Here is a 27607-nt window from a genome sequence, read left to right on the forward strand (position 1 = left end):
TCCGGTTGTGACGCGTCGAAGTTGAAAACTTTAGCTAGGTGAGCGGAGTGAGCGGAGTGAGCGGGAGCTGGACTGGAGATTTAATCTGTTAGTTAATGATTTTAAACATTATTGGATCTGTCCTGCCCTATCAGCGCAGAGCGGGGTACTGGTGTCCTTTTATCGCCCAGTTTAGCGCATGGAAAACCGCCTTGCTGAGTTGATTAGCAGCTCAGAGCTAACCAGAAGCTGCTGCGCTTTTACGACGAAGTTGATGTAAACATACACACACACACACACACACACACACACACACACTCTCTCACTCACACACACTCTCACTCACTCACACACAGCGACAAACAAACAGTGCAGCAGATTCAGATTCAGATGTACTTTAAACACTGTATCTAACTAACTAACTACCTACCTAAATCTACAGCGGTTTGCGCTTGTTTACTTTAAGTCGGGCTGGATGCGGATCGCTAGCTGTCTAAGTAGCTGCTATTGGTATAGAGGAAGGTGAATGCTCGGAACTTATTATTCTAGCAGGGATGTCAAGCAACCTGACCCCGGAACAGCAGAGGAAAATCGAGGAAAACAGACAGCGAGCGCTTGCGAGAAGAGCTGAGAGACTTGCACAGGGAAATCTTCAAGCTCCGCCTGCTCAAAACGAACTTTTCTCAAAGCAGCATGTCTCCCCAGCACCATCAAAACAATACACAACACCTTTTCCTGTAAACCGGGAAACCAAGCCCTCAACAAGCAGCACTTCCACTGCAAGACAGGTATGAACAATATGTGGCTTCACTGTGTCCTTCAGTAATAATCTACATACCCAGTTGTATTCTGTTTGTCTTTTCTCTCAGGCCCAGCTCATAGATCCTCTTCCCCTCCCTAAAAGATCATTTCCAAGTAATGAGTCTCAGGCATCCACTTCAGTTAGTTTCAACCCTCCTGGGCCCAAATCTGATGGAGCGAAGTCGACTTTCGAGGCTGGCAGTTTCTATGGACAGAGCCAGGGGACGACTACCCAGACTTCTGAGAAGCAGACAGCTAAACCTTCAGACACTGTCACTGCTGGGCCTGCGAAGAAACCAGCTGTGTCTGTGAGGGGGCGATGTGTGCCACACTCAGAGGAGCGTTTTAGAGTAGAGGTCGGCTACCATGCAGAGCTCATCGCAGTGTTTAAGAATATACCATCCAGAAACTATGGTAAGAAGACGTAACTGCAACTAGAAATTCACTCTTGAGCACATAGTGCAGATCCATATGTTTAAACATAAGTAATCTGTTATATACTTGTAATGTGAGATGTGAGAAGTCTTACACTACCATACAAAAAGTTTGGAATCAGTAAATCAGTGCAAATTGAGAAAGTGGCATGGCATAGGGAATAAAGTTATAATAAAACAAATATCCAGAATTTATCATATTTCAAAAATTGCGATCAATTTAATTGGCAAAAAATGTATGTGAATAGATTACACTTTTACTATTTAATAACTTCACAGAATTCTAGTCATATTGAATAAAGTGTCTAAAAATACTATTATACTATTGTATAGAAAATGACAAAGTTTTAATATGTTAAGTGACCTTTGAATGTATTTGTAATGTAAGTTATTTTATGGTAGCTTGTTACACCTTTGAACTTTTTAGCACCTGGAAGGGTATATCGTGTGTGTGTGTGTGTGTGTGTGTGTGTAAATGTATGTATCTATGCATTATATATACAACCCCATTTCCAGAAAAGTTGGGACGCTGTGCAAAATGTGAATGAAAACTAAATGCAATGATGTGCAGATTAAACCCTATATTTATTTTGGAAATAGTATAAAGACAACATATCAAATGCTAAAACTGAGAAATATGTATATGTATATGTGTATATATACACATATACATTTCTACATAAAAGCTACACTATATGCCCAAAGTTTGTAGACACCCACTTGTCCCACATGTCTTCCAAAATTAAGGTTATTGTTAGGGAGTTTGTTCCCCTTTGCTGCAGTAACAGCCTTCATTCTTCTGGGAAGGATTTACAGTAGACATTTACATTATTGTGAGTATTTCATTATATTCAGCCGCAAGAGCGTTAGTGAGGTCAGGTACTGATGTTAGATAATGAAAAGGGAGGGGGGGCTTTATACCCTCTAGCCAATTCTTGGCATTGGGCATCGTGACCTTGGGCTCACATGCAGCTGCTCCAGAGTGTCTCATTCTATTGGCAGTGCTTTTCTATGGAGATTATAGTCGCATGCAGAAGTTTGATTTTTTTTTTCTTCTTCTGAGTGAAACTAAGTTAGCACATCCTTGACAGATAACAAATATAAAGATGGCACTTTTCTGCAAATTATAGTGCACAGTTTCAGTTTATTTGCTGAATTTAGCATATTGGAAAAAATAAAATATAAAATATGCTGTAACTTTTGCACAGTCCACATTTATGTTTTATTTTATCAAACAGTGCACAGTGCTGGAGGAATGATCCTGCGCTTAATATTTTTCTTGCCTGCTGTTGTATGAGGGACAAAAATCAGAAAACATGCATGAAGCAGGCAGAAGTCATTGCATTTTAATGGAAAATTACAGTAATTAAGTAGTTGTAGTTAAATCATGTACTCCGCATTAACATTTGCATTCTAATAGGCTTTTTGTTGTGAATAACAGATTTCCTTTTTTGAGCTCGTCTTAAGGTTTTAATGTATTATTTGCATTTGGAAAGTCTTGATTCATACACAGGTGTGACTGTTATATTGACTTGCTGTGTTATTTGCTTTCCTATTTGTAATGAAACTCATTACAGAAATACAACTTCTTTTACAGACCCGGCCACCAAGATGTGGAACTTCAGCCTTGAGTACTATAAGCTCTTGAGTAGGTTTTAAATGCACATTACAAATATCACATCTGTTAACAGGCCCCTTGTGCTTTCTACACAAGCTACAGTAACAAGCCCACAGTAGAGATTTAACATAGTTTTACAGTTTTGTATGAATCTTTTTTTTATTTGAAGCTCTGTAGTATTATTGGGTGTCAGGAGCTTCAGGATGCTACGGTGCATCTTATTGTATATTTTTTTCCTCTCAGTGGAGGAGGCAGCAGGCATCCCTTCTGTATCTCTGAAAGCCCTGGAAGGAATGGAGGGATTGGATCTGTCTGCCTCCAGTGGCCGCCCCAAAGACGCCGCTGCCCTGGCTGCCCTGATGAAACTGTGCCAAGGCTGGCAGAAGCCTGGGGCCACAGTGAAGGGCAAATGCACCCTCATTTCCCGCTCTCGCCTGGAAGTGGATATTGGATACCATGCAGATGTTATAGGTATCTTCAAACAGATGCCTTCAAGGAATTATGGTGAGTTTTGGTGTCTGATCAGTTTGTTAGTAAAAATGTAGTTTTTGATCTTCAAAGATAATAATATTATAGAAACAAAAATAATTACACTTGTTGGTTAATGACTCCCATTTAATGCTTGCAACTGAAACTCTTAAATTAGTTTGAATTGAAATTAAATAAATTCAGTGTAACATGTGAATAAACTTGCTTTCTTTTATTGAAGACATGAAAACAAGAAAATGGAGTTTCCTGCTTGAGGATTATGGAAAATTGAGTGAGTATTTAATTCAGTTTAACAGACGTTGAAACAGTCCTAAGCAGATATAAAGCATACTGTGATGAAACAGTACATACAAATGAATTGATTTGAGAGCTTTATTGATATGGTCATTAGGTTTTTATTGGCAATATGCTTCTTATGGATCTCTTTAAAACTAATATTTATCCAATATTAATGCTTACTAGTTTATAAAAGTAGTGCTAACGCTGGTTCCAGTGATCTACCAGCACAGCTGGCTCAAATATGGATCTGGGCCCATATTTATGAAGCTAGGAATGTTGATCTAGAATCAGATACCTCTCTTATTTACGATGACCATACAGGAACAGGTCCAAAAAAATCATTACTGCTCACAGAAACTGTGTGAATATGTGAACAAGTGTGTTAGATTAGGGTTGAAACTAAACTCTCCAGGGTGCATCTCCAGGATCAGATGTGGGCACCCCTGCCTTTCAGTGCACAAGTTGCGGATTAAACTGTTGCTTTTCTTCTTTTTGGTGATCTGTGTGACCAGTGGAGGCTCTAAACGACATTTCAGCTGTGGAGATTGAACCGCTGCCACGCGCTGTGCTGCAGGCCTTCTCCTCACAGTTTGAGAAGAGCCAGTCTAAAGCTCAAGAGATCCCTGAGGCTGATCTCTCAAGTGTCGACCCCACTCTTACACGCAGCCTCATGCCCTTCCAGCTGTACGGTGTCAAGTAGGTTCCACTCACGTCCAGCTATGTGGCTTTTATTGTTGTAGTCTTTGTGGTTGTCTTGCTGCATTTAATATGCTTTCATGTGCAAGATGTTTTTGAAGGTTATTAGGAGTGGGAGAAAAAGATTGACGCAGCATAATATAGGACTGCAATAAAAAACTATTTTCATACTCGATTAGTTGGTCCGTTATAACTTCAATAAATCAGTTAGTTGGGAAACACAAAGCTACAGATATTAGTCTGGCAATAATGTTTCATTCAGCAAATTTAAAAATACAAGGAATATTCAAAAAACATAAAGCACATACACAATCTTATTCATATTTTCTAAAAATGGCTTTTACACTGTAAAAAGTGGTTCATCAGATCTACTTAAAATTACTTAACAAGTAAATTAACTAGTTTTATTCAACCTAAATAAATACTTTGAATGAAACTATTTTTTTGAGTTGAATAAAACTAGTTCAATTGCTTGTTACCACATGAAGTGTTTTTTTTAAGTAGATCAAGAGTAAGACTCTTGCTCTTAGGGAGTTTTTCATTGCCATTGTCATCATTGGCTTGCTCATGGGAGCTTGGGCCCAGATTGTTCTGTAAAGCTGCTTTGTGACAACACCTGTTGTAAAAAGAGCTGTATAAATAAACTTTGACTTGACTTGACTTGACTTGAGATCTGACGAGCCACTTTTTACGGTGTACCAAGGACACAGCAGTAAAATTTTCTACATTTCTCACGAAACAATGGAAACCATAAAATAACAACACAAACAAATCTTCTATGGCAGTTTTACTCCTCTAATGACGTTACAAAACACACTAACGGTCCACTAATTAGCCTTGTCAGATATGGAGACCTAAATCAGCTCATCAATAAGAGATTAGTATCTCACCATCCAGTGTTTCTCTTGAACATTTGCATCTGACAGTGGTGCTGCCTGCGGTGCTCTGCTTTTCATATCATATAGGAAACTGTCTCCGTAGATGAAGTTAATGTGAAGTGTTTTCATATATATATATATATATATATATATATATATATATATATATATATATATATATATACATATATATTTTTTTTTTTTCTGTTGTGCACAACCTTGCACTGCAGTTTCACTGTTTGTGTTTCCCTCTATCAGTTACGTCTCTCTTTCCCATGTCAGTCAGGTAAATGAAGTGCAAACATCAAGCCTACTAATCGATAACATGATTCATTTCCAACGATTGTTTTTTGTTATATAAGATGATATTGTTGTGTTAGGTTTAAAAACAAAATCGGCACACAGAGACCCAAGTGTCAGTGTGTTTGTGTTTTTTTTCTTCTAATTGATAATTTTATCTTGTATTAAGTCCGTTGCTAGACTAATTTCTGAGAAATTGTAAGTAACGGTCTGATTATGTTCGATCCCCATTCCAGATAAGAATCAGAAACACTGTAACGTCAAACTGCAATTTAGTCGTATCATGGCTCAGGTATTGTGATATCATATTGTGGGTCCTACAGCGGCTAAAGGATATAAATCAAATAAACATGTGAGCTAAAAATGTCATTTATTGATAGCTGTAAGCTGTGCAATGTAAATTCATGTTTTTTTTGTTTTGTTTTTTTAGCTTTGCTGTGTCCAGAGAAGGCCGTCTGCTCCTGGCTGATGATATGGGTCTGGGAAAGACTGTACAAGCCATCTGTATTGCAGCTTACTATAGGAAAGAGTGGCCGCTGCTGGTAGTCACTCCTTCCTCTGTTCGCTTCACATGGGCAGAGGTAAGAGTTTTATGTACATGACAAAAGAGTAAGAATTTAATCCCTGAAAGAAAGCCTGTTTACAGGGCTGTAACTATTAAAAGCCTTTGAGAGAAATGTTCTATTGTACCATTTGCTAAATCTGGTGGATTAAATGTATTTTACTCTTCATATATTTACTCTGTTTCTCTTTTCTTGAATGTTTTGTGTCAGGCGTTTCGGCGCTGGTTGCCCTCGGTAGCTGCAGACCGCATTAACGTGGTGGTGAAGGGCAAAGACAACCTTCGGTCTGGTTTGGTCAACATCATCAGCTATGACCTGCTCAGCAAGATGGACAAGCAGCATTTAGCCAACCCTTTCGGCGTGCTCATCATGGTATGCTGCCCTTTCTAGCTGTAGTCTTATGAAACAAATGAGAGGACATGAGGTTAAATGTAGCTTAGGGAAGGCAAGAAATGTAATGCTCAATGAGGGTATCCTATGACTGAGATGGGACAGGATATAGCCCTCTTGATCTCAATCTAATGAACTGTTTGGCAAGCCTCTTATATTTTCTCCTGTATTTTTCCTATATTATCTCACTGATTGTTGTGCCATGCTTGTAGATATAGTTGTCCCTTGAATGTAGTCCCTCACAAAGATATGTTAGCATCATGCAAACATCTTATCAAGTTACTAGACTGGACAAAAGAACATTGCATAGCTGTAAACAGAAGTAGAAGCCATGTGATAAAACCAAAGCTATTTTCATCTACTGCAATGGTGAACCTTGTAAATCACTGAATGTCGTGGAGTTTTAAGCAAAGTAATATCCAGTAATGTCATTAATGTTAGCACTAGTGGATGCCCTCAGCAGACTGGGAAGTGCTTGAGAGAGAACTATGGATAAATCAATAAGCAGCAAACTAACAAAAGCAAGAACAAAGTGGAAATCTAATGTTCCCTCGAGACAAGATGTAACAGCAGTATAAGGGTGAAGGGGACTACATTTGCAGAAGAGTTGAAAAATGCATCCACTATTGCTCTCACAGGGCCTTAGTGAGGAAAATTGCGAACTGTGTTCAGCTTACAATCAGTGGAAATCATGTGATTTTCATGTTCAGGTTCCTGTGAATTATGCACTCGCACAATGAAAAGAATGTCACTGCATTATTGAAACTCATAAATACATTCTGCTGAGCTCATTTTGTTCACTAATATATCTGATCAAATTAACTGTTTTGTTGATTTTCTAACCGAAAATAGTAAACACATCCTCGGCAGGGAACAAACTTAAATATGGCATTCTTCTGCACATTTTCTGGCACAATTACGATTTATTTGCCGAGTTTAACATATTGGAAAAATCTAAACTTTTGCACACATTTAATTTTTTCCTTATATGTTAAATTCAGCAAATAAACAGTAATGTACAGTAAAATGTCTAGAAGTGTGTTCACTGTATAGGATGTGTTAATTTATTTTCACTTAGAAAAGCAACAAAAAACATAATCTAACACTTCTACCAGTGTCTATATTAGTATTAATATGTTGCATGGACATTGCCTGATCTCTTTCCTTCTTGTTTGTGTATTTGTGTGCATTTGCAGGATGAATCCCACTTCCTGAAGAACATTAAAACGGCTCGCTGCAGGGCTTCTCTTCCTCTACTGAAGGTTTGATGAATTCCTCCATTATCTCCAGGGTGCACAGGAGCCAGACACAAAGGCACAATTAGTCTGCACTGACTCAGAACCATTTATGAAAGTTTGCTCATAGTGTCTTGCTCTGAAGCCTCACTTAGTCTACTGAAATGCTTAACGATTTTGTAAATTACTCTGTTTGTTCTGATGCCTTTTCTTAATCTTTCTGTATTACTAAAATGTTTTTTTGTTTCTGTCTCATGCTGTGTGAATGCGGCAGGCAGCTAAGAGAGTAGTCCTACTGTCAGGAACTCCTGCTATGTCCCGTCCGGCTGAGCTATACACTCAGATCCTGGCTGTGAGGCCCACGCTCTTCCCCCGTTTCCATGAGTTCGGGGTGAGATACTGTGACGCTAAACAGGTACTGGAACCCTTCAGTGCTCAAGGGCTTTAATCAGTTTAAATGAGGTTACTTTACCACTCTGTGTTCAGTTCTGAAATGATATGGATGTAGCCATAAATAATGTCACTGTAACTAGGATATTTTCCATCACCAGCATTAATATTAATCTTTCTCCCTCCTTCCTTCCCTCCCCGCTTGCCTCTTCCTCTCTCCCTTTCTTGCCCTCTCTATCTCGCTGTAGCTCCCCTGGGGCTGGGACTACTCTGGCTCCTCTAACCTGACTGAGTTGAAGCTGCTGTTGGAGGAGTCTCTGATGTTGAGACGGCTCAAGTCCGACGTGCTCTCACAGCTTCCTGCAAAGCAGCGCAAAGTGGTTACTGTGACTACAGATGGCATCAACGCCCGCACCAAGGCTGCTCTCTCAGCTGCAGCCAAGGAGCTGGCCAGCGGACGCCACAATGCAAGTGACCTTAGATTGTAATTAGAAAGACAAACTCTTTAGCACTTTGAAAATCATAGAAAGTTATGTTGCACGTCATAGCCCCAAAGCTGTAGTGTAGTTGTGATTGATGCCATGTTTACACTTTTTAACTTGTATTATGCAAATTTTATTTTATTATTTTAAATTTATTTATTTATCCAGCAGTTTTGTTCCTATGTGCATTTTCTCTCTCTAATATTGATGTACCATTTCTAAGGCCTTAGTAACTGCATAAATTACAGTAATTATGCCTTATCATAAATATTGCAAACATATTTTGCTACTCTGTGAGTGAATGGTGACTTGGGTTTGTGTTTCTACAGAAGATGCAGGAGAAAGAGGCTCTGCTAGTCTTCTTTAACCACACAGCAGAGGCCAAAATCAGAGCCATCATGTGAGTATCGCAGGTCTCAGTCATGGTTTACTTACATTCCAGCAGAGTACAGAGTGCACACTCAGCTTTGGGCACATATGCTGGCTAAAAAAACAAAAAAACTGTAAAATGCCTCGATCCTATTGGGAAATGTGAGACTTCACTTTTACTGGATTAGTGAACAGGCATTCACTAAATGTTAATGTGGGAGAGAAAGCTGCGAGACTTGAATGCCTGAAATCTGCTTTTCTATGGACTTGTTTTTCTTATGTGCTTTCCCTTAGGGAGTACATATCGGACATGCTGGAGTGCGGACGAGAGAAGTTTCTGGTGTTTGCTCATCACAAACGGGTCCTGGACAGCATAAGCAAAGAGCTGACTGATAAGGTAAGAGTTCCATACAGCCATTCAACCAACACCAGAGTGAGTAAAGCAACATTATCTCAATGGGCTTTGAAAATCCTAGGAATTGTGTGAATATGGGAAGAAGGTGCCAATGATGGTTTGACATCTGAAGTGTTGTGAATTACTGCTTTTTTTATAGAGTGGGACATTGTAATATCAGGGCATTTATCCTTTGTCTTTTTCCCCCCAGTTGTATTGTGTCCTGCACTTGTATGTGACTCTGGTATATGCATGCTCTTCTATGATTTTTCTGTATTGTGAAGTACATCCCTTATTCCACAAAAAATATTTTCCTATGTTGGACTGTTGAAATGTTCTTAACCAATGTTTTGTGTTGATGTTCCCTCACACCACAGGGGGTCTGTTATATCCGTATCGATGGCTCCACGCCCTCAGCTGAGCGGCAGCAGTTGTGTGAGAGGTTTCAGTTCTCACAACAGAGCTGTGTAGCTGTGCTCTCCATCACAGCTGCGAACATGGGCCTCACACTGCATGCTGCAGACCTTGTGGTTTTTGCCGAGCTCTTCTGGAACCCAGGGGTTAGTATGCTCCTCAGAGTCCTAACAGAGGGACTAAGAAGGCTGATTTTGTCAAAAGAGTTTTTAATAGATCTTCATTTAAAACTCTGAACCCTGTAAATTCTCTTGATTATGTCCAGTGTTTTCTCTAGGATTTTAGTCTTTTAGCTCAGACTGCCCCAGATTTGCTCATCAGATTTAGCATCCCTGCTCACTGGCCCTTGTACCACATACCTGTTTGGCCAGTAAAGCACAGACACAGAATAGAACAGCATCATAATTACTTCTAGCCTTTAATGTCTGGCTCTGAAGACACTGACAAAGAGCAGTTTTGCAAGCAGAAGATGAAACAAACTTGACAAAATGGAACAATGAGGCAAATATGCAGGCTTAGTAAAAAGCATTCAGGTGTAGGGATGGACAATATGATGGTATTTATCATAAACAAAAAAAAACATGATACATTATTGTGCAGATAATCAGTACTTGAAAAAAGTGATTGTACATAGTTTTTGAGGTTATGTTTTACAAAAACGTGCATTGTGTCTGTTACAATTTATCAAATCCCTAATAAACATCATGAAGCATATAGTCTTCATGACTCTTTATTCATTTTTTTGCCATGTTCCCCACCCGTTATTTCTTTATATATGTATTTACAGATATTAATTCAAGCAGAAGACAGAGTGCATCGAATTGGTCAAACCAGCAGTGTGGACATTCACTACCTGGTGGCCAAAGGCACAGCTGATGACTACCTCTGGTAAATGAAATCTTCTCTTAGGTACTTTGATCGATGCTATTTGGCTTCCCTTATTTGTTTTGACATGGTCACTCTCTTTTCTATCCGCAGGCCGATGATCCAGGAGAAGATGAACGTTCTAGAACAAGTCGGCCTGTCTGAATCCAATATTTCAGACAAGGCAGAGTGTGCCAGCTTTCGTAGCAAGGTTAGATAAAACTTTATTTGTAACACTCTAACTCAACAGACTACCAAAAAAGAAACTGTCAGTCTAGAAATGCTACAACTCTGCCACTATTAAAATGAAACCCGAATTCTGTATTATTGCACAAATGGAAACTGTAACGAATTTAAAGATCCATCAGTTTACAGATACTTCTGAAAAATAGGACGATTACATCCACACAACTTATATGCCAACAGTTGAACCTTGATAGGTCTCTAAAGACTGTGTAATTTCCTCCCTTTCTAAGGACCCCAAGCAGCAGACCATCACTGAGATGTTCCAGAGGTCATTCTCAGAGGAGGATATGGATGAATCAATTCTGGAGGCTGTGAATGACTGGGAGGATACAGAGCACACAAGCTCAGGTCACCAGGAAAATCACTTCTCCGAAAGCCCCAGCAAGAAAAGACGTATTGAAGACTACTTCAGCAGATAACCCAATATGCTGAGAATAAAAAACAAACAAAACTGTGTTCTAATTAGCTGTGAGCCACTGAGTCACTTAACCTCATAAGCGGTCTGCTTTATAGGGTTGAGTGTATAATATCATGAATAAGGAACACATGGCTATGACTTAACTGTTGTACATATTGTTTGAGAATTGTTCATTAATAAAGCATTGTTGGTTTATTATTGTTGGTAAAGTTGCTGCAAAAGCAGTAAATGCATGTAAAACGCTACTGAATAAATGGACCTTTTTTCACCGATTATATATTTAGCAAAAAGAAAGCCACATTAATATTTTCTGGTTTGTTTAAACCAAAGAATGCACACACGAGAATCACACAGGTCACAAAAGACACTCAACTCCTATGCAGATAAGTCACCCTGCTCAAGGGATAGTTGTGGTCAATCTAACAGCGTGAAGTCAATTCAAAACATTTAGGCTGCCTACAAGTCATCCCTTAAAATACAAAATTCAGAAATATTTCGTATTTATTTTGTATTAAAGACGGATTTTTCTCTAAATTGCTTAAGTGTAATATTAACAAAGATTAACTGAATTTATAACTTAAAAGGAAGGTTATATCTTGCCATTGGACCAGCAGCAAGCTAACAACTTAACAAAACAAAAGGCATAACTGCAGCTCAGCACTCCCTTAAGCCTAATCCTGGACTAAAGAAAAAAGGTTTTAGTGGGGAGTTTGCTCAAACTGTCATGAGGTCTAAGGTCAGGACATAGTCTTTGGTCAAGAAGCATACATGGCTGCGTTTCCTCAGCATAAGAGTAGTGGTTTCATGGTGGACAGTGATGCCTGTTCTATCATGTAACAATCATCATTATGCCTCAGTGCTTTTGGGAAACTGAAAAAGCATTGAGGCATAATGATTTCTTTCTAAGACCTAGATGTCAGTGGTGCCAGTGGGACACAGACCTCAATTACCACTGCTGGGAGTGGACGTCTCTTGTGCTTCCCTTTGCTCTGACGAGTTTGTGGTTAATTCAGCAGACACTTGCTGGCTCTTTGTTGCCTCTGGGTCCAAATGTGCAGGGCTTCCTGCTTCTGTACAAATATCAAAGGCTTTCATTAGTTCAGTTATCCAGGCGTTTCTATCATACATGAAGAATTTGTGTTTGTGTTTCGTTTAAAGGAAAAAGGATTTTCAAATCAGTATTTAACACCATGTTCAGTCCGGTACTAAGCTTGTAGAGTTAGGCTTTGTTAATTTTATCACCAGCAATACAAACACATACAGTATAAAACATTTTCTATCTCATGTTTGACAAACCTTCACTGTTTGGCTCAGTCTGGTTCCTCAGTTCACTAAATGAGGGTGATCTTGATGTCTGGAGGTTCTTCAGCTCTGCAAAGCTCTCTTCTGCTTCTAGTGAATGAACAATTTTACATTTACCCTTAAACACTGTGCTTTTCTCCAAATGAACTGCAAACCTCTCTTGAAGGGCTGAATTAACCTTTTTTTGAATGAAGCCCCAACCAGAGTAAAAACAGTTTCACAGCCCTGAGATTAGCCCTGAACAGTTTGGTGAATACAAAATACTTTTCAGAGAGCTGCAGCAACTCATCTTCAGCCAGTCAGTTGTTAAATGACCTTTATGTACATGTTAACTCTAATGTGCTGATCTATATCAACACAGAATCAGCAATAAAACTTGGAATCACTGATCAAAATTTAGTTAGAAAATCAAAATACAAAAGTTCTCAACAAAGCACATCTGAAGGTGATTTCAACCTATTAATCATTTGAAGGTCATTTTAAGCTTCAATTTGTTGATATTTGCTTAAACCTGTAGATATAATGCACAGTTTTACATTAATTGTACATTATAATGTAATCTAGCTATAAAATTCCTGACCACTGATGAGATTACCTAAAGGAGGGGGCTCCTCATCTTCTGCACTTATGACTTCAGACTCTGAGCTGATCTCTCCAAAGATAAAATGTATTTTCTCCTGTGCATGCTGTACATTGGATGAACCATGGACAGTGTTCTCCAGGATATCTTTAGCAAAGCGTGCTCTCAGAGACTCTGGTGCTGTCTCTTTTGCCTTACTGGGGTCAGTAGGCCCCATCATGGCCCTCCATTCTTCGACTGCATTCTCTTTAGTCAGAATCAGCATTGTACATGGACCACTGTGGGAAAGGAGAGACCCGTATATATCAGTTGGATCAGATCTACAGTCTACAGTCAGCTCTTTCTGTCCATGTTAGCATATTCATTACAATATTAGTGGCAAAAACGGATTCTAAATAAAATCAACTAGTATTCTTTGAAGAGAAATATGTACTAGCCATGATATTTCTCCAGTTACATGTAAAAATTAAATGATATACAATGTCAGGAAAAAGGTACGGTCTGGGTACATTTTAGTCCCCCAAGGTACAAACAATGCAAATGTATCTTCAAAGGCACAACATTGTCCTTAAAGTTCAACTGTGTAACCTGAATGAGCTTTAAAGGTACACTGCATTCAGTATATTGACTTTATCTGGGGAAAGGGGCATATTGGTACAAAGTCTGGAGTCAACACAGGATTTATGGAGTCAATGTAATAAAAATAGAAAAAAAAATAACTGCAATGAAATATTTTGTTCCCTGAATAAAGGTACCCCATATGTATCCCTGAGGGTGCCAACCTAGTGGAAGCGTTTGAACCCTAAAAGGTACAGATTTTTTGAGTGCATATAGAATTTTGTACCTTCACAGACATAAATATTATATTACTCAGTAATGCTTATCCAAGTACATGTAACCTCAATTTCTACATTTTTACAAATGTTGATATCTTGGTATTGGATAATATCGGATATCGGCATCAGCCCGCAATTCTGTATCAGTGCAAACCTATTTCATAGTGATTTATAGTTCATGGGTTTATGGGGATTAGAGCAAAACAACACTAAACACAAAAGCTTTCTTTTGTCTGTTGAAACATTTGCTGATGTAGGGATTTCTAGATAGGCTGGATCAGATACATTCGTGTTAGGTAGGGAATGTAGCTTGTTAGATGCAACCCCCTTACCTAACAAGTTGGAACTAAACTCAGCAGAAATGTAGATCACCAGGAGAAGGGCTGGCGACAACTACATTAAAGGTCAGTTTACAACCATTAGTTTTGTGGAATCTCCTGCTTGTTGGGTATTTTGTCTTAACATGCCAATACAGCAAAAATGGTGCCAAGTTATTAACTAATTATTATTGATTTAAAAATAGCTCCATTTAATGGAATTTCGGAATAATTGAAATTTGAAACCCCTCCTCCTTCAAATCTAACGCCTTATAAATTCCCATCTCCACCTTCCATTTCCCATGATGTTTCCACAGTCCCCACCACCATCCTATCTCTTCACTGGTCCTATGTCAGTCCTACCACCATCCAAAAAGGGGGGTCTGCCCTTCTAGCTCAAGCCCAGTTTCTCAGAGTTCTCTCCCCTCCCTCAATTACAGACTCCCTTCATACTACCGTCAACATAGAAGGCATAGTTCAAACTCACAAAATCAGTATCTGATGCTACATGGTGATTTAAATTTATTCATAACAGAAAAACAACAATGAACAGTTTGTACATTCCCATTTTATCTTTAATACCAACTTACACCACAAATATCCTCATGCTAATTACAGCCCTTAGGATGCACTCTACACACTGTACATGAGTTTGCCTTAAAAAGATCTGACTGAAAATCTCCTCATCTTTGCTGATAATCATCAAACCAGCTTCAGAGGAATTCAAATGAGACACAAGGATCAGCTGATGCTAGAGAAAGAATCAGCACATGCAGCACCCCCTAGGCCCTGAGGCCAACAGACACTTGCACAAATTCAGTGGAGGAGCACATCTTAGGTGTCTGAATTTAAATGTACAATATGATGAAACTAAACTGCAAGGAACAGGTAGACTCAGGGACAAACCCCGAAGACATTTTTGGGCAAACTTACAGTGAGCTGTCCAATTTAGAAAGGTTGACTCTGGATTATTATCATGCAATTGAAATTCTGACCTTACCAACACATAATTCGCCTACACTAGTCAGTAAGTGAAGTGTATGACAGATATACTTTGGATTTTGCAAAGCAGTTTTGAGCAGACGTTTTTCCATGTGTGTGTGTGAGCTTACCGGCACATGTAATCCACTAACTGGCCGAAAAAAGGCTTGTCTCGGTGTTCTTTGTAGAACTCTTCTGCCATTTCCCTGGACAAAACTGTCTCCTGCAGTTGGGAGATGGTGAAGCCTCTTGCTTGGATCTCTCTCAGAATGTCCTCTGTGGAACAGATATGCAAAATTAATCCCAGAGTCATATATAAGATGATAGACATGGAATGAGCTAAAATGCTTTAGAGATAGTACAAAATATTGGGAAGCCGGACATCAATACAGATTATCTACTGCATGTATTCGTCTAATCAGTTCTAGTAACTTTAGTTCTACACTAGACTAATTAAAAGTCAGTAGTTTATAATGAGCATTATTAAACATCATACTAATTAGGGCATTCAAGGTTTTACTTCTTATTAGTCATCACAGTACTTGGTTCAAATGACCAAGTAACATGACCAATGGCCACTCTGGCCAATAAGACATGAGGTTTTCCTACCCTCTCCACTATTTCCCTGTAAATGTGATTTGGCGTGTTTAAAAAAAAATAGTTTATATAAGCTGAATACGACGGCTCCATAAACCATGAGCTGCTGGAACAAGTGTGGAGAGACAGTAACACCTGTACAATAATAGAACGTGAATTGTAGGAAATTGTTGTAGACACTCTCAACACGGATTGTTACAGTACCTCTGTGTTCCTCCGCAGTGTCAGGTTTAATAACAGCCATCGTATGCTCTTTAGGGAAGAAGAAGCTGATCTCTTTCTCAGCCTCCTCCAAGCTCACACTTCCATGCAGCTGGTTCACACGCTCACTCGCCCCCACAAACTGAGCTCGCAGGCTTGAGAATCATACACACACATAAAACACGCAAAAAGGGCTGAACATAGACCTACAGGACTGGGCCAAAGTCAGAGACCACCATTCAATTATTCATTTTTCAGTGTCAGAAAAAAGCAGAAATCTTTTATTTAATAGAAAATGATGTTGAGTTCTGGACTTTGGGGTGGGTAGTCCATTGTTCTGAGAACACCAGCCGATTTTCTTTTTTTTCTTTTATTGCCTTTTTTCACTAACAGCTTCTTGACAGTTACACATCCTTTCAGACCCACAGCGTTGAAATGTCTTCTCACAATGGAAGATAATGGACAGAAACGTGGAATTTTTCAGATCTGAATCAAGAGTGGAGCCTGATTTTCTCCTGTTTGTCAAAGATGAAAGCTTTAAGTACTGTTTATCTGCTGGTGACAGTTCTGGTGTTCTACCCTGTCTTGCATTGTTGTTAGAAGTCCCATTTTCTGTATATCGCAATGATTTTTTGAATTTCAGTTTTGGAAATGTCTGAATGTTTATATCTGATTTTCCCCTCCCTTACATAAGTGGATTATCTTATATCTAATCTCCTCAGAATATCTACTGAAAAATGAATAACTTATAGGTAATGGCCATTTTGTCTAGAAATTAAATGAAGAGTGGTCTCTGACTTCTGCAGAGTATTGTAAACAGGCAGATGCAACGTCTTATAGAGTTTGCACTTGAAAATGTATTTGTTTAAAAGGGTATTTTTTTTTAAATGTGTAGATTAAGATTGGATTTGCAATGTCCATTGGTATTACTGGATTGATATTATTACAAACTGAAACGTCAGCATACCAGTCTGGTTGTTCCCCCTTCGCCTGTGTGGGGTCTTTGGGTCCCAGAAGGTTTCGCCAGTGATCCACAGCCCCTTGCTTTGCCAAGGCCAGAGCCAGCACAGGACCGCTACACACATCAACACAACCTATCACACTCTCCTTATTCATTATACAGTATATACAATATCACAAAAAAAGATTTTTGTGAGCAATGCTTCATGGAAAGGCATTGCTAAAATTGGAAGCTTTGCAGTTAAGAAAAATGAACTATGTATCCTTATGTCCTTATCTTGGCCAGTTTCTTTTATGGAATTGGCCATAAAAAAGCCTTATAACCAATAAAGGAGAAAGTGTGCATGCTTTCCATTTGGTAGTAGAAAGCAAGCTGTACAGGAATTTATTTCGTCAGTCAAGGACAGTGGGGAACATAATCTGTTGAGTCCTACAGTCTTGAAAGCTGATTACCTAGTCATGTTTGAGAGGAGAGCAGGGAAATAGTCCTCATCCAGATGCTGACTGTAGAACTGGCGCACCTGTTCCTCTGTGAGCATCACCTCCTTCTGCATTGCCACTGTAAAACCTGCCTCATGGATTCTCGCTAGGATCTCCTCTGTCAACACAAGATTGCCTTTAATTCAATGCGTGAAGTTAGTACAAAATGAAATTCCCAGTTTTAACTTTAGTGGACTTTTTACAAGACCCAACAACGTTACTTAGGAACTAATGTATGCCTATATATATATATATATATATATATATATATATATATATATATATATATATATATATACACACAGAAAGAAAGAGAGAGAGAGAGAGAGAGCGAGAGAGAGATTATAGGTACCTAAGAATTATATTTAAAAAAGTAATTTTTAATTTTAGGAGACTTTAGATTACTGGCACCAAGGCTGTAAGTAATAGGTGCTCCAATAGGGAAAAACTACTGGTATGGTACACAGCCTAGGCGATTACATAACTGTGTACGTATTTCTGTTTCTCTCTCTTTTCACTCCGCATGTGTGTGCCTACAGGCCTGCGTTTCCGTGCACACAGACATGGTTTTGGCACATGCCTCTGTTTTCTCTGGCTGCGTCAGGCCGGATGAGTGCCAGTGTCCTCTCCACAGGCTCCGGTTCCGGCCCGGCAAGGCCCGAATGCTCGCCTGACACCGCCGTCCTGAAGCTGGGGAAGAAGAAGGCCAGCTCCCTACTGGCCTGCTCACCATCATGGCTGCCATGCAGAGCGTTGAAAAGGGTCTCTGATCCGTACTGAGCTCGCAGACTGGAGGAGTGGAAGAAGAGCAAGAAGAAGAGCATGGTTAGGAGCAGGAATAATGAGTAAGACAGAATGAAAGAGATGCAGGAAAGGGAGACAGGGAGAAAAGTCCAGGGATGGTTCCCAGGTTCACAGGAATGGCGAGAAAGTTAGAGAAACAAATTTAGTGTATAAAGGAAGAACTAGACAAAGAGAAAGAAGAGGTAAAGAAAACGAGAGAAAAAGAGAAAAGGAAAGAGACTCAGAGAGAGAGAGAGAGAGAGAGAGAAGAAGAACAGATGGTGTGACTGCTGGTTCCTCAGCGAGGGCAGAGAGAAGGGGAAGCTGGCGATAAGCACAGGATGCATACTGTTATATCTGTTAACGCTCAAATCTGTGAAAACAATATGGGACCTCCTCTCTAAGAACACACAGCTGCTCTTCCTGATTTCTCTTCTCTTATGCAACAAGATATTTAGAGCTCACTAACGAACCACTAGCAAACCAAATCTATATACAACATAACTGTATCTTTTTAAAGACAGTTTACATTTTCAGGAGTGTTGGTTTAAATTAGGCTAATGCTTTTGCATATACCACACCAGTGATTCTTAGACCAGTCCTAAGGGCCCCAAGATAGTCCGTATTTTTGCCCAGTCCCAACTCCTAACAAACAGGGATAAAATAAAAATGTGGACCACTTAGGACTGGTTTGAGAACCATTGTACTACACCAGTGTAAATGCTAGGCCTCCGCCTCCACTTTAGGCAGTAAGAAGCACATCTCCAGCTGCTCTTTCTTCCATGGTAGGTGTGTTTTCCATTATATGTCAGTCAAAACACTTTTCAAAAACTTGTTATAGCCATCATTTTGTCAGGGTCACCATCTCTAGCCAACTAACCTTGACCCCTTAAAAGAGGAATTCCACAGAATTTTTTTTTTCTAAATTCATACACAATTCAATAGTTAGGATGTAAACAGAAGCATTCAGAGTGGTTTATTGTGATGTGGTGAATTATAGAGAAACTACCAGTGAACCTTCATGTGTCTATTGAATTTGTAAATGTTGATAATGGTAAAATAGTGGTAAATCTGAAAAATAAATTATTTTGCCTTACAAAGCCATGCATGTAGCTCTCCACCATTGACGAATTTAAATAACATATTTTAGGCCAAATCTTAAACAGTGTCTCAGACATTGACATTACAAGCATAAATTGCTTTAAATAATGTGCTTAGGTGACCGTTGCTGGTTTGTGCAAAGTTAACACCAGTACAGAGTTTATTAGCCTACAGCAAAATGTGTTGTGGCATGTACACTTTTTTATTCACAGTCATGATACAACAAAGTCGTTTTAATTTTTGGAGGAGTGCCCTGGAAATTCATTTTGTTTATTTTAGGAGAAGTTTGATTACTGACACCAAGGCTGTAAGTAATAGGTGCTCCAACAGGAAAAAAACTACTGGTATGGTACCCAGCCTAGGCGATTACATAACTGTGTACGTATTTCTGTTTCTCTCTCTTATCTCTCTGCATGTGTGGAGTCTGTAACCAAGTCCGTAAGTTGCTCTAGAACAGAACGTTTCATGTCAAACCACTCTGACTTTACATCTTAACTTTAAATTATGTACAAATGTTTAAAAATTTGGTGCCATTTCCTTTCAAAATCCTAAGCTGTATTATTTAAAAATTATATGGAAAAAAATGCTTGCAGTTATTCTTAAGTTATAGGTGTGAGGAATGGGAGTCTGGACCTACTGGCGGGCCTTAGCCATTCAAAGGGTCAATGCTGTAAGGTACTTCACCTTTCTGGATGCTCTCTCTTGGCCTCCTCTACATCCGTCGGGCCTAGAAATTCCTGCCAGGCCGGAATGACATCATCACAACCCTCAGGCCTAGAAATGACCAGAACATGGGAGGGACCACTGGACATGAATTGGACCAGCTCCTGAAAGTATGGCTGAGAATATACATACACACCCACACACCAACAAACAGAAAAAAGGTGAGAGGTAAACACACTCCACACCTACGGTAAAGACAACCTGAGGCTCTGTTTCATGTGATTCTGCAGAATAAGCAAAAGCAAGAGGGCATGCACAAAGTCAGCAGCTCTATTCTTAGGCTTCCACACAGACTGCATCCACAAAGAGCAGAAAGCAGAGGCAGTGAATGAATTTGGCTGTGCTGCATTTCAAAGAGTAGCATTCTTTTGGTGTAACTGCCAAGGCTGTCCGCTCCAGGCTGCAAGAAGTGTGTGGCACCTTCAGGAACTGAAGTCTATAATTCCTATACCATCAAAGCACTGATCCAGAAAAGTTATATGTGCTTTACACAGAGGGTGATAAACCGATAACTGGGCCCCTAAACAGTATATCTCGACTAAAGTAAAATATTTCAAACATACAAACAAACAAAAAGTACCTTCTTGAATCGTGACTAGTTGCAAATCTGAATAATAATAATGCAGAATTTACATTTTTATTACATTTTTGCTTCTTCTACAGCAACAAGAGACCAGTGGACACTCCAGGGACAGAGCTTGAGTTTTCCAATTGTGTGTGCAAGCTATAGAAACTGGATTAAGTCTCCAGTAACTAAGTAAGCAATATTGTAAATGTAAGCGCAGTGATATTACAGTAAAGTTCTGAGCTATCATGAAATAAAAATGACTGTCAACTCCGTAAAAGCAACAACAAAAGAATGTATATGTATGGTAATCTGTTTATTTACTTAATATAGGCAATAACATAATCAAACTCAACCCAGTGAAATCATAAAAGTCTTCCCATCTTTTTCCAACAAATTACTTTTGGAATCTTTGAAAGACTATTCATGGTTTTGCTATTGTTCTCTTAAGTTGTCTCAAGTTGTTCTCTTAAAAACATTTTTATTATTTTATAAGTCTTTTTTCAGAACTCTGCCTACTCATTACTTGAATATTAATGTAATCAATATTGCCATACTGCAGTACATAGGCAAGATGACAGTACCTCTGCTGCTTTGTGGTGGTAAAACTCCTGAGCTTCTGACTCACTGAGAGTTCGCTCTTCATGGGCCAGAATCTCAAAGCCTGCATCCTGAATCTGAGAGAGAAAAAATAACCACTGTGTTTACAGCTTGATTAGACAGCTAAGCACATGAATCACAATATGATATCAAAACATATTGTTGATTATATGTTATACTGTAAGTGTAGCATTACAGCAGCAAAAAACCTTCTACAGTGCTGTGCCAAAGACAGAGACCACCCTTCATTTATTTAGTGTCCAGTCAAAATGACCATTAAGTACAAGCTCATTTTCAGCATCAACAACAAAAGCAAAAAACATGTATTTAACAGAAGCCTGTTAAAGTTCTGTTATGGGCTTGTTTACACAGAAGCCTCAACAACTAAATATTATATAAACCTTTTTAGTATTTAGTGTGTTCTTTGTCTTTATTATAGCTTTCATTCTTTTCAGAAGACTTGCTTTCAGTTTTTCAAAGAAATCTGCAGGGATATTTTTCCACACCTCCAAAGTTCTGTCAGAAATTGGTTGGATTAATTCCAAACACATTCCGTGTTGTTGAGGTCTGGACTCTGGGGTGGTCAGTTCATTGTTCTGAAACAATAAACAGCTTCCTTTTTTGTTTACTTCCTTTTCCAAGCAACAGTTTCTTGTCAGCTACACAGACTTTCAGACCCATAGTGTTGAGTTGTCTTCTCTCAGTGGAAGGATGGAGAGAAAATTCCAGATCCGAAGCAAATGTGGAGCTTGCTTTTCCCTTATTTCTTGAATATGAAAGCTTTAAGGACTGTTTATCTGATGGTGAAAGTTTTGGTGGTCGACCACATCTTGCATGGTTGTTAGGAGTCCCGTTGTCTCTATAACTTGAAATACATTTTTGAACTTCAGTTATGAAACTCCTGTAATTTCACTCATTTTCCTTTGAATTTCTCCGTCCTTATACAAGCAGATTACCTTATATCTAATCTTCTCAAAACCATATCTTGAAAAATGAACAACTTGTACCTAACAGGCATTTTCACTAGAGATTAAATAAATGAAGGGTGGTCTCTGACTTTTGCACAGTACTGTATGTGTCTGTGACAAGTATTAGAACATGTCTTTTGTATATATTATATGTGGGTTTACCTTCATAATGATTTCATTGGTCTTTCCATGTGCCACAGCATCTGGCTTAATGATTGCCACTGTGAAAGACCTGTTAACAGGCACTACAGGAGGAAATGTAAAGTAGTGATCATCACTGTATGTTGGCACTGTACTATAAATAAGTGTGAATTAAATTAGGTGTGAATACCAAGAATGTCCTCATCATTTTGATGGGCCACAGCATCCTCTTCCTGTTCGTCTTCAACCAATCCCTCATCTTTTACCTGTGACAATGTATAGCAGATGTTCAGAGCAAGAAAGTTCAGAACGATTTATTTAATAAGGAAAGGCCATGGAAATTCAGACTTTTTGAGGGAGAATGTAGAAACTTGCCTAGTAAAATATTACAGGGTTGTTTCTCAGACCCAGATTACGACTAAGCATAAACTAAAAGGGATTTTTATTGATGAGATGCTATTTACATTGCAGTTTAGTCTAGACTAGCTTAATGTATGTCAGTGAAACTAGCCCTACATTATGCAACACATTTTGAAACTCAGGATTACTGAGGACTGTTTTGAGTTTGCAATTTTTGTGGTGGAATTTAGCTCACCACAATGCGCTCGATGCCCTGCTCCAGCACCCGTTTCTCTTTGGCCAACTCCTCCACAATTATTCTCTGCAGGAGAGGAGCGTTAGCCCCCCGCAGCACAGCCACCAGCTCCCCACCCTGCATGGAGATGAGCAACACAAACAAAAACAAACATTACAACATATAAAAGCAGCTTTCACTCGTCACTTGCAGCACAGTCATAAATTACAGTGCCTTGCAAAAGCATTCAAAATCCTTAAAAAATCACTGGATGCTTCTGGATTACAAATGACACTTACACAACCAATATGCTCTTAAAGTAAATATTCAAAGTCAAAATTGATTATTTGTCAGCAGATTTAAAAAAAATTCTGCTTGCATAAGTATTCAACCTCTTCAGACTGACCAGAACCACTTTTTGCTACAATAACAGCTTTAAGCCTGTAGTTTCTAACGCTTTGCACACTGTTTGAGAGATATTCACTCATATTTCCTGGCAGATTTGATGCGGGTTGTTCAGGTTGGTTGGATGATACTTGAGGTCTGCGATTTTTAAACAGGATTGGATTGAAATCTAGACTTGGACTTGGTCATCATAGGACAGTCACATTTTTGATGTTCAACCATTTCTGTGTTGCTTAGGCCTTGTGCTTGGGTTCACTGTACTGCTGAAAGGTGACGTTTCTACAAAGCGGCTGTCTTGCTGTATTTCCCTGTAGTTTGCATCATACATCCATCCTTCAGTTTTAACAAGATGCCCAGTCTCTACTAAAGAAAAGCACCCCTACAACAAACTGTCACCCCCATACCTCACTGTTGGGATGGTGGTTATTCAGGAATGGGGACTGTTAAGTTTGCACCAAACATGTGGTCTCATCTGATCACAAAACCTTTTACCATATTTTAGTTTGGTCACTCTGATGCTTCCTAGCAAACTCTACAAGCTTTAATATGTTTTTCTTCAGTAATCGCTTCTTTGTAGCCACCCTCTCATACAGGTCAGTTGTATATATGTCTTTATATCGCTGATTGGTGCACCTTCACTCCAGCCTCAGTCACTGAACTCTGTAGCAACTGTAGCTCTCTCAAAGTGACTGTTGGACTCTCTGTGGCTTTCCTCACAGGCACCCTTCTTGATCTGTGCACAGGTGGCTGTGCAGCTTCCATTTCCTCACAAATGATCCAACAGAGCTCTCTGAGATGTCCAGACACTTGGATATTATTTTGTAGCCTTTTCTTATCTTGTGCATGCCCATAACTTTATCTCTAATTTTCTTAGATTGCTCTTTGGTCTTCATTTTCACAGTTTTCCTTCAGATTCAAAGTCTGACCAATGGTGCTTGAATTAACGGGGTCATTTAGCCAGAAAAGGTGAACTTGATTCACAGGTAGAGGCCAATCATAAGACAACCGTGTCCTTGTTAGGGCAGTATCTTTCATCTGTGTAAATGTGGAACTTACACAGCACAGGGGATGAATACTTTTGCAAACAGCAATTTTCAGATAGCAATACAGGATATATATTCTTCCACCAAACCAATATCATGTTAAATCAATTACAATTACAAATTGTGAGGGTCAGTCTGTTAACATAAAATATGGCAACACAAAATATCAGTCATCTGTAATCCAGACAAATCTTACGACTTTAAAGGGGGCTGAATATTTTTGCAAGGCACTGCACTATAATCTCATCAGATGTTCAGTTTTTTGTCATGTGTAATAATCTTTAAGTTGATTATTGTTCTTTATATTTCATTTTATCAGTGATTTATATGTGTCTAAATGCACAAAGAGGAAAAATGATCTCTTCAGGGGCTTACAGCAAAGAACAGGAAGGTGGGCTCACACTTTCCTCTGTATTTCTCCAATGCATCAATACTGTCAGCCTCTGCCTTCGGAGTTTAAAACATAAAAACAAATATTATAAATGGGCAGAATTCAAAAAGCAGTTCAGAGCAAAAGTACTAAAGAATCAGTTACTGTGAAGATCGGCATAATAATAAAGTCAATGGGCAACTGTCTAATCAACCATACAGTACAGATGTGGCAGATAAAGATCAGACTGGAAAACACTGGAGTGGTCCTTTAATTCAGAAATTGAGTATAAACTGAGCAAAAATCCACCCAATTCATGAATAATAGTAGTGCAGTGCTGTACATGTACATTCAACAACCATTCTACATGAAATCTGTTTACTAGCTTACTATGGCGAAGTGTAACAGGTCGTCCCCTAGCTCGTTTTTGATTTTTCTGAATAGGCTGAGGACTGCACGGCAGGGTCCACACCACTGCTGGTACACATCCACCACTGCCAAAGACACACAGCACACAGACACTTCACAAGAGAACAAGCAGAAGGATTTCTATCTCCTATCTATCACATGGTTAAAGAACTCTTCCTCTCCTGTCATTCTCCAACTCTCACCTGTCAACCCTTTTGATGCCAGCATCTCCCCCCATTGCTCGTCATGACTGATGGACACCTGAAATATAAAAAATTAAGCTTTCAAGACTGTGAAAATAAGGTTAACCCAAACAGACTGAGACTATGCACTATTATGAGCTTCTAATAGCATGGAAAGTATTGACTGGGGATGCACAGATACAGGGACTGTGGACAGATGCCAATATCCAATATTTTGTGAGTTTGGACCATGTCTTTGTCAAACGGTTGTGAAGAATTATGAGACGAGACTGTATGGCAGAGGGGACAGCGCTCTAAGAGCTTGGGCTGGAGTTCTGCACGGCTTCTGCTTTAAACTTGTAACTTGACCAGAATGTCCAAACTTTTGCATATGACCATCTCTGCCAAAGCTGATACACACAGAGCTGGGCGATATGACAGTATTTATCGTCATTGTAGTAAATTACATGACAATATAACACAATACACTTTTCTTAGTACATTGTGGATGTTGTCAGTACCTGAAAAACACTTCTCTACCACCAGCACAGCATAGTATGTGAATGTTGAATTCAAATCATTGGATTTCATTGTGTTTGATGGTATTTTCTAAATGTGGCTCTACTTTGTTTGTTCCAACTTATGTCGGAAAAAATACTTAAGTATCGTGATATTACAATTTTGCTGTTTGGCCCACTTCTACATATACATTAGCATTTACTATGATGGAGAAATATAACATTTATTTCTGTACAGTTACACAAACAAGAAAATATACTTCTGTGCGGTTACATATACAGGAAAATATAATATTGTATAAAATAAAAGTGCCTCTCCTAAACATAATTACATCTGTTCGCTGCCAATGTTTCTAGGCAATTTTTATCATTCTGGTATCATAAAGCATCCTTACTACTGACTTTTCAGTAGTTTTTCAGTTAGACATACATGATTGTAAAGTAATGTAACATTACCTTATATTTACCAACATAAATGTAATGTTATAATATTAGGTAGGTCCTCATTGTTTTATGTAATAAATCCCTTTTCTCTAAAATGGATTCTTATACTATACAGGCCCCCAAAAAGACATGGGGGAAAAATTGACTTTTTTTAAAGGTGAAAAGTCTGTGAAATGACCTGACAATTTTTTTGACCCGAGACAATTATCCTGAGATAATTATCTCAAGATAATAAATTAAAACTCATGTTATTCCACAGGTAGGAGGTTTTTTTTAACCCACTATACAAAAACCCATGTCATTTTTCCCCCCATGTCCTTTGGGGGGCTCCGTAAACTACAGTGGAGTCCTGTAGTAGTGTTCCCTTTGGTCTCAGGCGCTTGGGATCCTTTTATTGGAGAGCATGGGTTTGGTCCAGATGTTCATTCAGAGAAAAAGACTGGCAGACACGCCTACAGGTTTAACTCAGTGGACCATTTCAGTCTCCACGCTGTCCCACAACAATAAAGACAGAAATAAAGAAATAAACCTTATCTGATGCTACACGGTAAGCTAGCTAGCTTAACCTAGTTACCCTAGATAACGGTTTCTCCTGCACTTTTAAACTCAAACTCCGGAGTGCAGCGTGTCTAAACACGGTATACTGACATATTCTAGCTTTATGCATTAGTATGTTTTTTCCTACACAGCAGCTGAACCTCGAGGCGAACAGTGACCAGCTCTGAGAGAAGCACTAGCTAGAGTCAAGTTCTTTTACCTGTAAACTGACTTCTTTCTTCTTTCCAGCCATCAACGTCCCTCTAAAGCGAAGTATTTACGTATTACTGAAATGAAAGTACTCAGTCAAATCTTTTTATGATGTTTGCAAGACACAATGTAATTAAAACTACAGGCCAAAAGTTACTCTCTCCTCGAACTGGCTCAGTGTCGGCATACGGCGCATGTTTGGCGTTTCTCGTTACCAAGGAGTTTAGCACAATGCGCCGCGACCCGGATCATCACGCCTACAGCTCCACCTGCTGGAGAACATGTGTTAATGCTGTTTTAAGCCATCTAGAGTAGTGGTCACCTACCCTGGCCCTGGAGATCCTTTCTGCAGGGTGTACAGTCTGATACAACCGTCCTTGTTTGACTGGATCAGGTGCATTAGTGGAAGGTAAAGGGGGAGGGACAAGTTCCATTCAGGTTGGCATTAAACTCTGCAGGAAAGGGTTTTAGCAGCTTGTTACTTGTTTAACAGCCGGTTTTTGTTGTGTTACAGGCAAATAAGGCGGATTGATACTTAAAGA

At 39.1% G+C, this 27607-nt stretch overlaps 2 protein-coding genes across 3 annotated transcripts; one reads left to right on the forward strand and one right to left on the reverse strand.

Moving 5' to 3' along the window:
- On the forward strand, nucleotides 1–11326 carry smarcal1 (SWI/SNF related, matrix associated, actin dependent regulator of chromatin, subfamily a-like 1). Its single transcript, XM_036569697.1, has 17 exons — nucleotides 1–767; nucleotides 849–1194; nucleotides 2812–2862; nucleotides 3076–3336; nucleotides 3542–3592; nucleotides 4113–4296; nucleotides 5905–6055; nucleotides 6248–6409; nucleotides 7624–7689; nucleotides 7937–8077; nucleotides 8301–8519; nucleotides 8864–8934; nucleotides 9198–9300; nucleotides 9675–9857; nucleotides 10499–10599; nucleotides 10690–10786; nucleotides 11052–11326. Exons 1-17 carry the CDS (start codon nucleotides 534–536, stop codon nucleotides 11238–11240), a joined length of 2610 nt encoding a protein of 869 aa, XP_036425590.1. The 5' UTR covers nucleotides 1–533; the 3' UTR covers nucleotides 11241–11326.
- nme9 (NME/NM23 family member 9) lies at nucleotides 11123–27607 on the reverse strand. 2 transcript variants are annotated; one of them, XM_036569710.1, is made up of 18 exons: nucleotides 27076–27607; nucleotides 25378–25435; nucleotides 25157–25260; nucleotides 24772–24843; nucleotides 22970–23086; nucleotides 22565–22640; nucleotides 22396–22478; nucleotides 21250–21342; nucleotides 20062–20216; nucleotides 18074–18282; nucleotides 17467–17611; nucleotides 17021–17128; nucleotides 16057–16208; nucleotides 15387–15531; nucleotides 13137–13399; nucleotides 12536–12631; nucleotides 12181–12309; nucleotides 11123–11249 (listed from the first exon to the last, which is right to left on the reverse strand). In XM_036569710.1, exons 1-17 carry the CDS (start codon nucleotides 27106–27108, stop codon nucleotides 12182–12184), a joined length of 2037 nt encoding a protein of 678 aa, XP_036425603.1. In that variant the 5' UTR covers nucleotides 27109–27607; the 3' UTR covers nucleotides 11123–11249; nucleotide 12181. The 2 variants fall into 2 exon arrangements, with proteins under 2 accessions (XP_036425603.1, XP_036425599.1); XM_036569706.1 differs by lacking the exon at nucleotides 11123–11249 and having other exon boundaries at nucleotides 11346–12309.

Source organism: Colossoma macropomum, unplaced genomic scaffold (genome assembly GCF_904425465.1).
Source record: "Colossoma macropomum unplaced genomic scaffold, Colossoma_macropomum, whole genome shotgun sequence".
In the NCBI taxonomy this organism is placed as follows: Eukaryota; Metazoa; Chordata; class Actinopteri; order Characiformes; family Serrasalmidae; genus Colossoma; species Colossoma macropomum.